Genomic DNA, 13,666 nt, shown 5'->3' with positions numbered 1-13,666 from the left:
AGCGTCCAGCATCCATTGATGAGCACTCAGGTGTCTCCGCATCATCGCCCTGTGATGCTTCTAAGTCTCACCCACCAGCATGCTCCTGCAGCAAGGAGGTCAGGCCTTCCAGAGGGCTGCCTGGGGCTTAAGTCGATGGTGGACTTCATCACCACTACTTTACGGTGCATGCAGGTGCAGTCACACATATGTTTAACTTGTGTACTTGTCCATGTGTACATGCATGTGTAGTCTCAACTTTATGTGTACGTAGTGTGTGTTTACACATGTATTTCAGTCTCAAATGTCATTTCACAGGTGCTGAACACCTTGACTTTTGGACACAGGTTTTCTCAAGGCCGTTGAGATTGAAATGCACCTGTCTTAGTTGGAATGGTGGTGGCACATGCTTTAGTCAGGAGGAAGAAGAGGGGGATCCTGGTGGGTTCTGGGACAGCCTGGGCTAGGATAGACAGGGCTCAATATAAAAACACTGTCTCAAAAAAGCATTAAAAATACAGAGGTGCATCTGTCTCCATCTCAAAGCGCTAGGTGACAAGCTTCAGCCAGCATGCTGGCTCATTCCCTTAAACTCAGATCTCACATGGGAAGCAGGCACTGTATGCACAGAAAGAGTAATCGTCCCAGCCTTCTTGTGCTTCTCAATCTCTCCCAGGCTGTAGATGTTACTCTATCGACTTGCAGCCCAGTCAAATCCCATTACCGTCCTGAGGGCCAGGAACAGCAGTGTGTCTATGCAACTTCCTCCAGGGACATTTCCGGGCACCCCAGGTATGAAAGGTATTTTATTCCTTTATTATGGCATGCATGCAAAAAAGAAAAGACAAAATCATATTAGGTAGGTGTGTAGTGCAAGTCCCCCACCACCACCACCCCCATTGTCGGTATGAGTTGAAGTAAGGACCCCCAGCAAACCAGGTGCAATGACAGGGTGCTGCTACAGAGCCGCCACAAGGGGGCAGGATAACATCAATTTCTAACTATTGCAGTGCCAAAAATTGGTACTTGATATTGGTCCGTTCTGATTGCTGACTTCCCAGTCCTCTCTGGCTAAGAAGTGGTTAGTCCTACCACTTGAACTGTCTGAAACAAAGACGGGCGGGCCGCTGGCCTGCCTGTCTGCAATCCCGATGGACTTTACCTCACCTCGTACTAAAAATGCACCAAGGCAATCTCTATGTAGTTCACTCCTTATGATCCTACATCTCCAGAGTGCGGGGAATATTTCTTTACCATTTGAGATTATAAAGTGGTCTCTGGGGTACATGACACAGGTTACAGAATAAGGTTGCTGTACACAGGTCCCAGGGAACCAAGTGTTTTCACTGAACATGGGTCTCTTTCATGAGATTGTTGCGATTCTCAGTCTTTCTCTTCCCATGTGTGTGCTCTGCTGTGCTCTTCCAGAGAAGGCTTCTGTTGATCAGAGGCAAGGACTTCATCCAAGGCTGTCACAGGTAGGGTCGCTAATTGGTCTGTCCTGTATGAATACGACAAACCATCCTGGAACATGGTGGAAATTGCGAACACACCTCCCAAAAAGGGACTGAGCTTGTGACAGTGTCGCACAAGGGGAACTCAGAAGCTCTGAGGAGACTGGGATTTCCTGCCTCCCTGGCTATTGGTCACTTTTTTCACCCAAACACCAGTGGATGCTGGCCCGAACATCCACTGTCCAAAGCCAAGGATAGGATCCGCACGGTGCGGATGATATGCGACCAGTGAGGCTGAATTCCAGGCATGGAGGGAGGTGGGCTGGGGTGCACTGAGCGCCTGCTGACCAGGGCGTCCCAGGGCTTCCACAGCGCCCTGGCCCCGCAGTGCTGCTTCTAAGCGCACACAGTGACTCAGTGTGCACTCAGTGACACAGCAATTGAATGGGGAGCTCGGCGCTCAGCAGCCCGGCCTGCAAGTGATGCTGGCAGCCACCGACCTGGGCACCAAAGCCATCTCAGTTGCTGAGCTCGGTGCGCGAGCTTCCTAGGCCCGAGAGGCTGCAGCGCCTCCTGCTCATCAACAGTGCTGGTGAGAGTCGCCATCAGATGAGGGCTGTGAGCTCTCATCTCATCGCATTTTGGGTAGGTGGAGGGCCAGTCCCCAAAAGGGCAAAGTCCAAGAGGAGAGGGATGTACCAGTGTCACTGCCAGGTGATTGTGCCTCCTGGAGGGTGTGTGATTAAAGACTTCATGAACAAATCCCCTGCTTTTCTTTTTTCTTTTTTCTTTTTTTTTTTTTTCCCCGGAGCTGGGGACCGAACCCAGGGCCTTGCGCTTGTAGGCAAGCGCTATACCACTGAGCTAAATCCCCAACCTGCCCCCTCTGTTTTTCTAAAGAGCATTCATTCAAGTGTATTCTTAGCTTGCATTAGAGGTGTCTGCAGAACTGGGGCAGAAAGATAGCAAATGGCTATGGGAGGAACTGTGGAAGACTGAGAGAGAAGAGGGCCCCAGTTGTTGTGTTATTTCTTTGGTCCTGTCTTTTCCAGGCACTCTTGGGGATGTTTCCAAAGGCTTCCTGAACATCAATGACCTAGCTGAGGTGAACAACTACTGGGCCCTGAACCTAACCTCCATGCTCTGCTTGACCACCGGCACCTTGAATGCCTTCTCCAATAGCCCTGGCCTGAGCAAGACTGTGGTTAACATCTCATCTCTGTGTGCCCTGCAGCCCTTCAAGGGCTGGGGACTCTACTGTGCAGGGAAGGCTGCCCGAGACATGTTATACCAGGTCCTGGCTGTTGAGGAACCCAGTGTGAGGGTGCTGAGCTATGCCCCAGGTAGGTGGGTGCTACTGACATTGCTGTCCCCAGACAGAGCTGTTACCTCTGTGTGGGCTGGGCAAGGAGGGGGGCCTCATCTACGTTCTCAGTAGAGAATCCAAAGACTTGAGTGCCCCTCCCTCCACCGTGACTCCTCACCTGGCAAGAAAAATACAGACTCCTAAGAAGTTGGAGCAGTCAGGGGCAGGGGTAGTCAGCCACAGGAGTTGTCTGATTAGCAGGTGGGATAAAACACCCACACCCATAAAAATAAATTAAGACTAAAAACACAAAATATCTTTACACGTTTAGCTGTCTGCTTTTCTCCCTCAGGAGACACATACTCTTCCTCCAGGTATACCCAACACCCAGCAAAGCCGTAGGAAGGATTCAAGAACTAAATATTCAAGGACAGCACAGAGATAAGTTGAGGCTGAGCTGTGCTGGCACACTGAATGGAATGCAGAAAGGACGCTAGCATGAAGAAGATAGGGCCCCTTCTTATGGGATGGAAGGGTGTGAGGTCTTCTGAGACACTGTCTTGTCTGACCAGCCTATTAAGATGCCACTGTGCCTTTCTCCTAAACTAGTGACTTCTGTCTTAGAAGGTAGCAGTGTGATAGAAAGACTGAACAACTGAGGGGTGAGGTCCAGTTGTCTGTATTTTGAGTAGGACTGGATCTGGGACACACAGAGGCAGAGTGGTCTGTCTAATGGTGAAGTAAGGCAGGACCAGGATCCAAGCTTGCTTCTAACTTCTCAGTCTACACCGTGTCCCCTCAAGTTACCTAGCAGCTGCCCTATACACACATACATGATATTTCTTGTTCCAATATCCAGATCACCTGCTCTGAGCTAAGCCTAGGCTCCTTCAGACAGCAGTGATCACATGTAAACCGCAGCCAGGAGGGGAGCCAGTTCCAGAAGGCCCAGAGCTAAGTTAACTGGGAAGCTGCCCAGTTTTCATGGAGGAGCAGAGAAGCTCCCCAGAGACTGAAGAGAAGCAGGGGCCAGCCTAGTTTTCATTTCAGTCCCTGGAAGACTGTTCTAACAGGATACCAAAGACAGAAATATCTGTTTGAAAGCATAGCAAGCCTCTGCCCTGTGGTGCTCGAGGAGATAAACTGGGCGTGGTAGAGCACTGGAGAGGTGTGAGCATGAGTTCAAAGTCAGCCCTGGCTACACAGCAAGTGAGAGGCCTGCATGGACTCCGAGAGAGTGTCTGAAAACACAAGAGAGAGCAAGAGGAGCAGGGGAGGATCAGGCTGGAGGACATTCAGATGTTAGCAAAGTGCTCTTCCCGTCCTTGTGTTCCATGATTTTTCTGCCCCTAAAACACCATTAAAGTTTGGGGGCTTCACAATTCCATTGTCAGGCTGGAGACATTTTCCAGACATGTAAGTAAAGGTGACCAAACTTGTTAGAAAGTGACAGGTCTCCCTGCCCTCCCCCTCCCTGCAGCCCACCCCTTGAGTCTGTGTTTGGCCTGAATGTCTATGGGCTTCACATGCATGCAGTACCTGCAGAGGCCACCAGAGGGCACCATATCCAGAGCAACTGGAGTCACAAATGGTTGTCAGCTGCCATGTTGGTACTGGGACTCAAACCCCAGCTTTCTGCAAGAACAGCAAATGCTCTTAACAGGGACCACCTACCTCTCCGTCCCCTACACTCAGCTTTTTACTGGGGATTTGAACTCAGGTCCTCATGCTAGTACAGCAAGCACTATAGCAACTGAGTGGCCCGTCCGGGGGTTTTGAGAAGCTGTGTAGGCCCAGAAAAGTGCAGCAGGTGAACTTGTCAGAGGTCTAAGAGGAGGCCTTGAAGGAAGGAGAAAGGCAAGGCTGTGTCACGTACCTGTTTGTCGGGTTTGAAGATGCTGAAGGTCTCACCTGGCCCCTGGTTGGCTGTAGGTGGACTGGGGAACCCGGTTTACTGATCTGTTAGTGCAATGGGAGAGTCAGGAAGAGGTGTTACCTGGACAAGAGGTGATGATCTTGATTTAAACCGTGCTTACGAGACTTTAGCTTTGAGCCCAAATCTCAGTCACAACGTGGTACGGCTGACCTCCCCTGAGATCAAGCACTGAGGCCTAAGGGGAGAGGATCCTGAGTTTGAGAATGCATAGAGGAGCAGAGCTGAGGAAAAGGAACGGGTTAACAGGCAACACAACAGTGCCTGGGTCAGTCCTGACTCAGCTCTGCTCTCCACACAGCGGGGACCTGATCTGTTCCTGTCTGTGCTTTGCACCCACCAGGTCCCCTGGACACCGACATGCAGCAGTTGGCCCGGGAAACCTCCATGGACCCAGAGTTGAGGAGCAGACTGCAGAAGTTGAAGTCTGAGGGGGAGCTGGTGGACTGTGGGACTTCAGCCCAGAAACTGCTGAGCTTGCTGCAAAAGGACACCTTCCAATCTGGAGCCCACGTGGACTTCTATGAAATTTAAGCCCAATCCTGTCACAGCGCCCCCCAGTCCTGCCTAACACACATACAAGCCTCCGACCCAGCCACGGGAGCCACGGGCACTGCCAGTCCTGAGAAGGCTTCTGCAGAGGCTCGGGAGAGAGCTGATGTGTAATGGAGTCCTCTTCCCCAGGAAGAGAACTTAGAGCTGGGAGAGCAGGAGAAGCAGAAACACTGAGCAGATGAGGCAGAGTCTCTCGTCTGTGGTCATTCTCAGGGGAGGAGGGCGGGGTCTAATTCACAGAGAGGACCGAGGGCATCGCGTCTTTGTTGTACTGCCTTCGTCCTGGGGTATTCACTGCTCCTCCCTTGACTCTGGTCAAATACATGGTGATGGGGCAGATGCCCTAGAGTGTGGGCTGTCCTTCATGAATGCCTGCTAACCTTTTGTAGAGGGCCCAGGAGGGACACACTGTTCATTAGACGGGGGTCCTGAGAACTTGACTTCTTCTATTTTCCAAGCGTAAGCAGAGAACTGTCTGCCTTCTTTTATGGAGGTCCACACAGAGGTAAGCGAGGTCCAAAGTCATCAAGATGATGTCCGCGGAGACCCATGCCCTTCTCACGCTTCTTTCCACACTGACCCACCTCTGCTGACATTTCCTTGAGGGTCCTAGAGCTAATCAATGAGTATCAATCCTCAGGGCCCAACACACAGCAGACGGCGCTGACCAGTGAGTGCTTGATATCCACTTCTACACCTTGCCCACATGGCCGTGCTGTGAATAGGTCCCAGCTCCCGTGACAAGTCCTCGTGAACTGTCCCTGTGGGCCTTGGCTGCTGTACAGACTCAGGACCACCAGGCCTTCAGGAAAGCACCAGGATCCCTGAAGGATCCTGAGGATGCTGAGGGATCTGGTTCTTGTGTGGTCTGCCCTCATGGGTTGGAAGCTCTACAGTGGGGCTGGTCTGCAGCCAGCCTCTTGGCACAGCTTTGACAAGGGCCATACAGTTCTGGGCCATCAAAAATAAACAACTACAAAGAGACTCAGCCCAGCTCTGCCATCTCACTGTTAAAAGAACAAGCTGACCCTCCCTGTGCCCAGCAGAGGGCTCACTAGGGCTGTGCAGCATGGAAAGGTGGGCCTGCCCTTCCTTCAGGATATCCCACCATTGTCCAGGTCCTGCAGGATTCCCCAAGGTGGGAGGGGGCAGGTGACTTCTATCACCTTTTCCTCGCTCTCTCTGGAATGGACATGGCTGAGTTCAGACCCCTGGGCTGCTGCTTACAAGCTGTAACTCACAGCAAGTTGCTCTGTGCCCCCGAAAAGACTGTGTATTACAACCACTTAAGTCATAGCTCCCATCCCTAAGGGTCATCGTGAGTGCTGACTGGCCTAGTGTCTGTGCTTGGCACTGAATGCCCCACTGTTGGTAAAACTCTGTTGACTCTTATTTCTGAGAAGGCCTCTAGTAGCTAAGGCTGGCCTCAAACTGGAAAATGACCTTGAGCTTCTGATCCTCCTCCATCCTCCCAAGTGCTGGGATTATAGGCAGCCATGACCATACCTAGGTTTATGCAGTGGTGGGGATGGACGCCAGCACTGCATGCACGGGTAAGCGCTTCCAACTGAGCTACATCACCACCTCCACTACTGCCTCGTGACATCACACACACAGCCTTCCCTCTAAGGGACCAGGTGCCCTGCCCTTGCTGACCTGTGCCAAGATCTCTCTCACACACTGCACTGCTCCTGGGTCAGCCTCTTCAGGGGTCTAGGTCCTCTCAGACCGGTCGGAGACACATGAGATTCCAGAGTCCAGACATTTCCGTGCTTGCCTTGAGCAGGTCCCCATCCCCTCCCTGAGTTTCTGTTTCCCTGGGAGGAAGGAAACCCTGTTTTGTTTTGTTTCACTCAGTTTTTCTTCCATTAAACTTCTCTTTAAGCATGGCCAGGCTGCCTAGGATATCAGCTTTGCCTTCCACAAGTGGGTGGGACAGTCTAGGGTGCCATTCTGACCTGGAGACACATGAGCTGCCCCTAAGCCTCTTGCTTTTCCTGGCCTTAAGGATGTGGAGCAGCTTGTACCAGCCCAAACCCTAGTAGGGTCACTGGCCTCTCTTCTTGACAGAGCAGGAGTTCAAGGAGCAGTACCACATGTGCCCACAAGGTGGCGGGACTTTCTCGTGTCTTCTGAATGCAGAGGCTTCAGCCTGTTCTTAAAGCTCTCTCATTCTATCTGCGGGACCCACAGACTTGAAGGAGGTCAGAAAGGGATAGAGTCCCTCTCCTTAAGAGGTCCCAGGGCCACCCCAGTCACGTGCAGCCATCTCTGCCCACAGGGATTTCCACAGCGTCAAATTCTGCCCTGGACCCAGTGTCCCTGGAACAATCCTCAGAACTGGAACTTGTGTGCGGGCCTCCAGGGCCTTACCCATCTGTCTCCTAGAGTTCCTAGCCTGCCTGGCCTTGGCCAACGCACACATTAACACATGCAAGCACATACTTAAATACATGCCTGCACATGCACAGAGGCCAGCTGCAAGGGTGAGCAGGCCTGCAGATTAGCCAAAAGGCAAACATGTTTTTTCTTTGTCTTTGTTGTCCCTCACCTGGGTAGGTTTTTGTTTCTGGGTTTAAGAGTCTGAGCCTGGGCCCGGCCGCTCTCTCCTGAGGAGGTGGGGAGTGAGGAATATTTTAGGCTTACCCCCATGCAGCTGTGGTATCTCTACCCATGAATGGAACCAACTGGGGTCTGATTGGTCAGGAACTTCTCCCATGAATATGCCCCCATCCATGCCTCACAGCAAAGCTGGTATGGGTCCATTGAGTCAAAGCTTGGAGATTTCGGCTCCACCTAAAGACCTGGCTCTAGATCACTCTCCTAGGACAAGCTTCATTCCCAAGTCCAACGTCTCATCTCAAGGAGTGGGGCCTTGGGGCACTGCCTTCTGGCCCCAACCATATCCTTCCCCAACTACTATCTTACGTGATAATGTGTGTCTAACAGTTTGGACTCACATGCCATGGGGGTGCACTCTTGTGTAAATGTGCCAGGAGGGTCTAGATGTGTCCTTCACACAGACTTAGCGAGGTGAGCAATGGGCCTCCCCAGTCACCAGAGAGGAGGCACCCCAGGGTGACAGCTCTCCAATAGGACCTACATCTCAGTGATCTGATGTGCATGGGACCAGCAGCTCCAGGATAGCATGCTGGAACGTTAGGTGGAGGATCCCTCCAAGCCTTTGTCTGGGGCCAGGGGGAGGGAGGGGTTAAATGAAGGAGGTTTGGTCCCAGATATTCCCCGCCTCTTTTGCCCCTTAGAAAACAGCACCTTCAGACCTAATAGCCCTAGCTGGAGTTAGCAGGCTGGACTTAATGTTTAGTGAATTTTCATTTTATTGAAGAGGTGAGAAGAAAAGTTCCTCTCATGTTTTGGGGTAACCCACATGATAGAACCTCCCATGTGTGACCCAGAGACTCTGTGATACACCAGCTAAGAGACCTGAAAACAGTCTAAAGATCTCTTGGTACCTGGTACCTTTCCCCTACAGTAAAGGAAAAGAGGCTCTCACTTCCTCTCAGATGTGAGGGATGCTCGCAAAGGCTTCCGAAGTCTCTGGCTCACGGTCTGGCTGCTAAGGACCGTCTGACTCAGTACTAGCATCTAGGATTGGTATTTTCCAAACTTAGCCCATACCCCATGACATTGAACTAGACCTGGGTCACCACAGTCATTTGCTGAGGTTTGCTGAAACCTCAGTGAGTGAATGGCTACCAGAGTAAACCCCATGCAAATGACAGGACAGAAGCATCGTTTTCCAGAAGGAAATTGAGTGATTCTTGTGTGTGTGCATGTATGTATATATATATATATGTGTGTGTGTGTGTGTGTACGTACATACATACATACATACATACCATACATGTGGATAAAAGGATTAAAGTCGGATATCTTCTTCTTGCTTTTGTTTTTTGTTTGTTTGGTTTTTGGTTTTTGGTTTTTTGGTTTCTTTTCTTTCTTGACATAGCGTCTCTCACAGAACCTACAGCTCACCAATTTAGCTACACTGGCTGACCAGAGACTTCCAGGGATCTTGGAATTAGACTTGTACCACTGCACCCAGATTTTTACAAGGCAGCTAGAGACCTGAACTCAGGTCTTAATGTTTGAGCAGCAAGCATTTTACCCATTGAGCAATTTCTCATGCTCCCAAGGCTTGTATGAGACCCAAAAGGGACCAGGAGCAAAGTTAGAAAGAGGAAATACCTCTTTGCTCTCTGGAGTATTCAGATACAGAAACCAAACTAGGTCCATAAGGCTAACAGACTGGGGCAGGCGAGCAAAACCATGATGGAGAAAGAGCCAGAAACAGGGAACCCAGCCAGAAAGGAAAGCAGTAAGGTCCAGAGGTACAGTAAGACTTGGATGATGGAAGAAGTCACACACACACACTTTCACATGCTCCTGTACACACACACACACATGCACGAGGCCTGTGCTCACGCAGCCACCCTGAGCCTTGCTGGAAATAATCCCTTTCATTTGCAGCGCTGGGGCCTCAGCTGCACAGGCAGCGCTGAGCTGCTACCTTGCACATCTGTCAGTTCCAAATGTGGAAGCTGTCAGAGGGGTGTGTGTGAGTGACTGTGAGAGTGTGTGAAGAGGGGGTTGGGGGGACTGGTCCTCCAGGGGATGGAGAGGATTCAGCAGGTAGAGGTAGACGGAGATCCCAAGATCTCAGGAGACTCATGCCCTAGGATGCAGGTCCACTCCCTCCCAGACAGAGGCCCAGAGTTAGAAACCAACTCACCCGTCTGGTTAGGTCCCTACAGCCAGGGACCCTGGGGAGTCACCTGTTGTTCTCACTCACAGTGTGTGTGTGTGTGTGTGTGTGTGTGTGTGTGTGTGTGTGTGTGTGTGTGTGTGTGTGCGTGCGTAGATTGTCTGGTAGGCAGTAGGCTGTCAGGCCTGGCCCTCCTGGTCTTCTTTTTATACTTTTAATATTTATTATTATTATTCTGTATAACTGGGGGTCAGAGGACAAAGGTGGGGAGCCAGGTCTCTCCTTCCACCTTCAAGGGTTCTGAGGCTAGTTCTCAGGTCACCAGGCTTCCAGGGCCGATGCCTTTACCCACTCAGTTATCTCACACCTTCCCCGAGCCCTTTCTGGGCTTGCCTTCAGTCTGCTTCCTAGAAGTCCCTGTCTGTGTTCATCCCTGTCTCCTGGGATGTACCAGGCCTGTCGGGGACACCAGGACGCTGTCCTCAGTCATCTTGGCTGCTTTCTTTCAGGAGCTGAGGACGATCTTGGCCGTGGAATCTGAACTCCCTGACATCTGGGAACTGCGGACTCTGAGCCCCTAGGAACACAGAGGGCTGGCACAGAACACTTAATAGTCCCTTGTCAGAGGCCTGGGGTGGAGCCCTGTGCCCTTTTCTCTGGGTGCCCTTTCTAGGTATTGCTCCCAAATACCAGAATGGTCCTCTGTCTTTCCCCTCTCTCCTGCTTCGAGCTCATTAGAAAACAATAAAACTTTTACAGCAATAAAACTGCTCAGCAAGGGAGCCATCCTTATCCCTGTATGGTGACACGGAGGCTGTAACAAAAGTCCCTGGTCATCAGGGAGAGACGGCTCAGTGGGGAAAAATGTTTGCTGTGCAAGCATGGAGAACCGGGTTCAGATTCTCAGCACCCATGGAAAAGTCACGCATGCTTATAGCCCCAGGGAAGGGAGGGGAGAGAGAGAGGGAGAGAGGGAGAGAGAGAGAGAGGGGAGGAGAGAGAGAGAGAGAGAGAGAGAGAGAGAGAGAGAGAGAGAGAGAGAGAGAGAGAGAAACTCTCCCTTAAGCTCACTGGCCTAGCAGAACAGGGAAGCTCTGAGTTCAGAGCGTGATCCTGTTTTTGTTTGTTTTGTTTTGTTTTAAAGCATGGAGCATGGTACCCAACATTAGCCTCTGGTCTCCACACGTTCCAATGTTTGGACAAAAATGAATGCAGGCTTTAAGGAGAGCACCAGAGACAGCCTGGGGGTTAAGATGGGTTCCACTGAGGCAGGGCATTTATGCTCACGTCTGGAAAGGTTGGGCTCTATTCTGTGGGGAATGGGGAGTGTATGTGGGAGGATGTTCCACTGTGGGAAGAGGGCGAGGATGTGTGTGTGTGTGTGTGTGTGTGTGTGTGTGTGTTTTCACCTTTATTAGTCACACAGGATGTGGGCCTCTAGCTTCTCTTGTGTATGGAAAAGCGTTGTGTGAACCTGCGTGTAGGTCTAAGGATGTAGAATGTCCCGGTTAACAGGACGCACATGCAGACATGGCTCTAGCACAGATGAAGTTACTTGGTGCATCTGAATAACGAGCTATTTGAGTGTGCGTCACCATCTGTATTTTGATCACTTGTGGTTTGTATGTTTAAGCTACATGTCACATGCAACCGTGTGCGTACATATAGTTGTGGGTGACTGTGTCTAACCACGTATCCTGTCCCTGGGTTGCCCTCAGCTCACAAATGGAGTGCCCAAGGAACAGAGGCTTACGGGTTGAGCAGGGGTCTGCAAACCTTGCATATGTGCATACAAATGACTTTTATACAGGGCAGGTGTTCCTGAAGAACTAAGTGCCATCAGATCTATGACTGGGGACAACTCTGTGTTGACAAACTCTAGTCACCCCTTCCGCCATGTCCGGCATGAGGAGAATGTGCAAATGTGTTCATTAAACTCCAAACAGAACAGTGACAAGACGCCAGGCCCTGCAGTGGCCGTGGCAAGTCCGGGAGGTTTTCCCCTCCTGTCTCCACAACTCCATCTCCCCCTCTCCAGCGTCTTGGCCCCTCTCTGGCGTCCTTCCCTCACACCTAAGCCCAATGGTGTTTTGCAGTCTTTCAGCTGTTACCTCAGTCCCTCCTGCCTCATTCCCGATTCACTCCGTTGCTATAGGTATGTTTAAACCCCAGCGTGGTAGATTTTAATTAGTCTTCCTACAGATGGCCAATTAACATTCATTACTTTTGCCTTGAGCGATTAATTATGAGTTTGGATAGAAAAGGAGAGAAGAGGAGAGGAAGATGGGCAGGTGAATGAAAGGAGAAAAGAGAAGGGGGTTTGATTGGGAGTTTGGAATTTTTACACAGAGCAGGCTGGTGGGGGAGAGGGTGGGAAAGAGCTGTTTGAATCTCCTCACTCCCAGAGGCCGGCCTCCTCGGCCCACAGCTGCTCAGGGCCCCTAATCGGCTTGGCTGGCCCAGCCCTCCAGGAAAATAGAACTCATACCCTCATTTGGGGGTCCTTAAGCCTTTGGTGTGCCCTGACCCCAGCCCTTTCATATTCCCGGCCTCTTGTTTCTTGTGCCAGAACTGGGTGGGAACTGTGTCAGGAATCGTCCTGAACGATGCAGATAACCCAGCAATGACGCTCCACCTTAGAATTGTTCCTGCTCACTGTACGGATGAGGACACTGAGGCCAGGTCCGAAGTGACTTCCCCCAGCTTGGACATCTCAGGAATCGAGTCTAGCTTTGCTGGCCAGTGGGCCCGATCTCTCTCTGTCCCTTTCTGTGTGTCTCTGTCTCTTTCTATATCTCTCTGCCTCTCTCTCTCTCTCTCTCTCTCTCTCTCTCTCTCTCTCTCTCTCTCTCTCTCTGTGTGTGTGTGTGTGTGTGTGTGTGTGTGTGTGTGTGTATATAAACAACAGTTTATAACAACTTTCTGCACAGGGCAGCGTGGTGGGTTTCTGAGGTACAGCGTTTGCCCAGCATGTACAAGGCCTGGGGTTTGACCTCACTCACCACATAAAAATTAAAACGCACTCATTTAAAAGGACCTTTTGCGACAGTCAGCATCGGTGATCTGGTTCCGGACATGCCCACGGGCTTCACTGTGCACCCAGTTGCCACATTCAGTGGTTCCAGCTTCTGGAAGCTTTCTGGGGTGATCGTCGGGTTCAGAACCGCATCGCTGTTCTTACTCCTACATCTACAACAGCAATGGTGGGTGACAGCTCAGTGTCTGTGCTGGTCTGGTGGGAGGACGGCCAAAGATTTGTTTTCTCTTAATGCATCCCTTTTTTGCTTTTTAACATGAATGATTTATTTGAGGACCCAAAGAGATCGCCCAGGGGATAAAGTGCTAAGTTCCATTGCTGGAACCACACAAAGGTGGAAGGAGAGACTTGATGCCTCAGAGCTGTCCTTTGATTACACACACACACACACACACACACACACACACACACACACACAAAAATGGCATGTTAGCCCCACCCATTAAATTTTAATAATTAAAAATATCTCTCTTACTTAAGCAATACATAGTACATAAAGTGGGACAACATCTTACTTGATGTCCTTTCAAATATGGTTTTGTAGAAGTAGACAGACGGGCTGGTGAGATGGGTCCACGTGTAATGGCGGTTGTGACTGAGCCTGAGGACCTGAATTTGATACCTGGAACCCTTAAGGCGAGAGCTGACACCCAGAGTTATCATCTGGCCCCCACGC

General features: G+C 50.9%; 1 protein-coding gene across 1 annotated transcript; it reads left to right on the top strand.

Moving 5' to 3' along the window:
• The first annotated feature begins 1,740 nt into the window (after positions 1-1,740).
• Positions 1,741-5,214, top strand: LOC116903580 (sepiapterin reductase-like). The gene is given in 5 exon segments (XM_032906203.1): positions 1,741-1,820; positions 1,852-1,947; positions 1,949-2,025; positions 2,486-2,776; positions 5,016-5,214. Coding segments are annotated over 5 exon segments (735 nt in total). The 3' UTR covers positions 5,207-5,214.
• The last annotated feature ends 8,452 nt before the right edge of the window (positions 5,215-13,666 follow it).

This window comes from Rattus rattus, chromosome 6, assembly GCF_011064425.1.
Source record: "Rattus rattus isolate New Zealand chromosome 6, Rrattus_CSIRO_v1, whole genome shotgun sequence".
Taxonomy (NCBI): domain Eukaryota; kingdom Metazoa; phylum Chordata; class Mammalia; order Rodentia; family Muridae; genus Rattus; species Rattus rattus.
The sequence above is the reverse complement of the archived record's forward strand: the minus strand, read 5'-3'. Positions and strand labels throughout refer to the sequence as shown.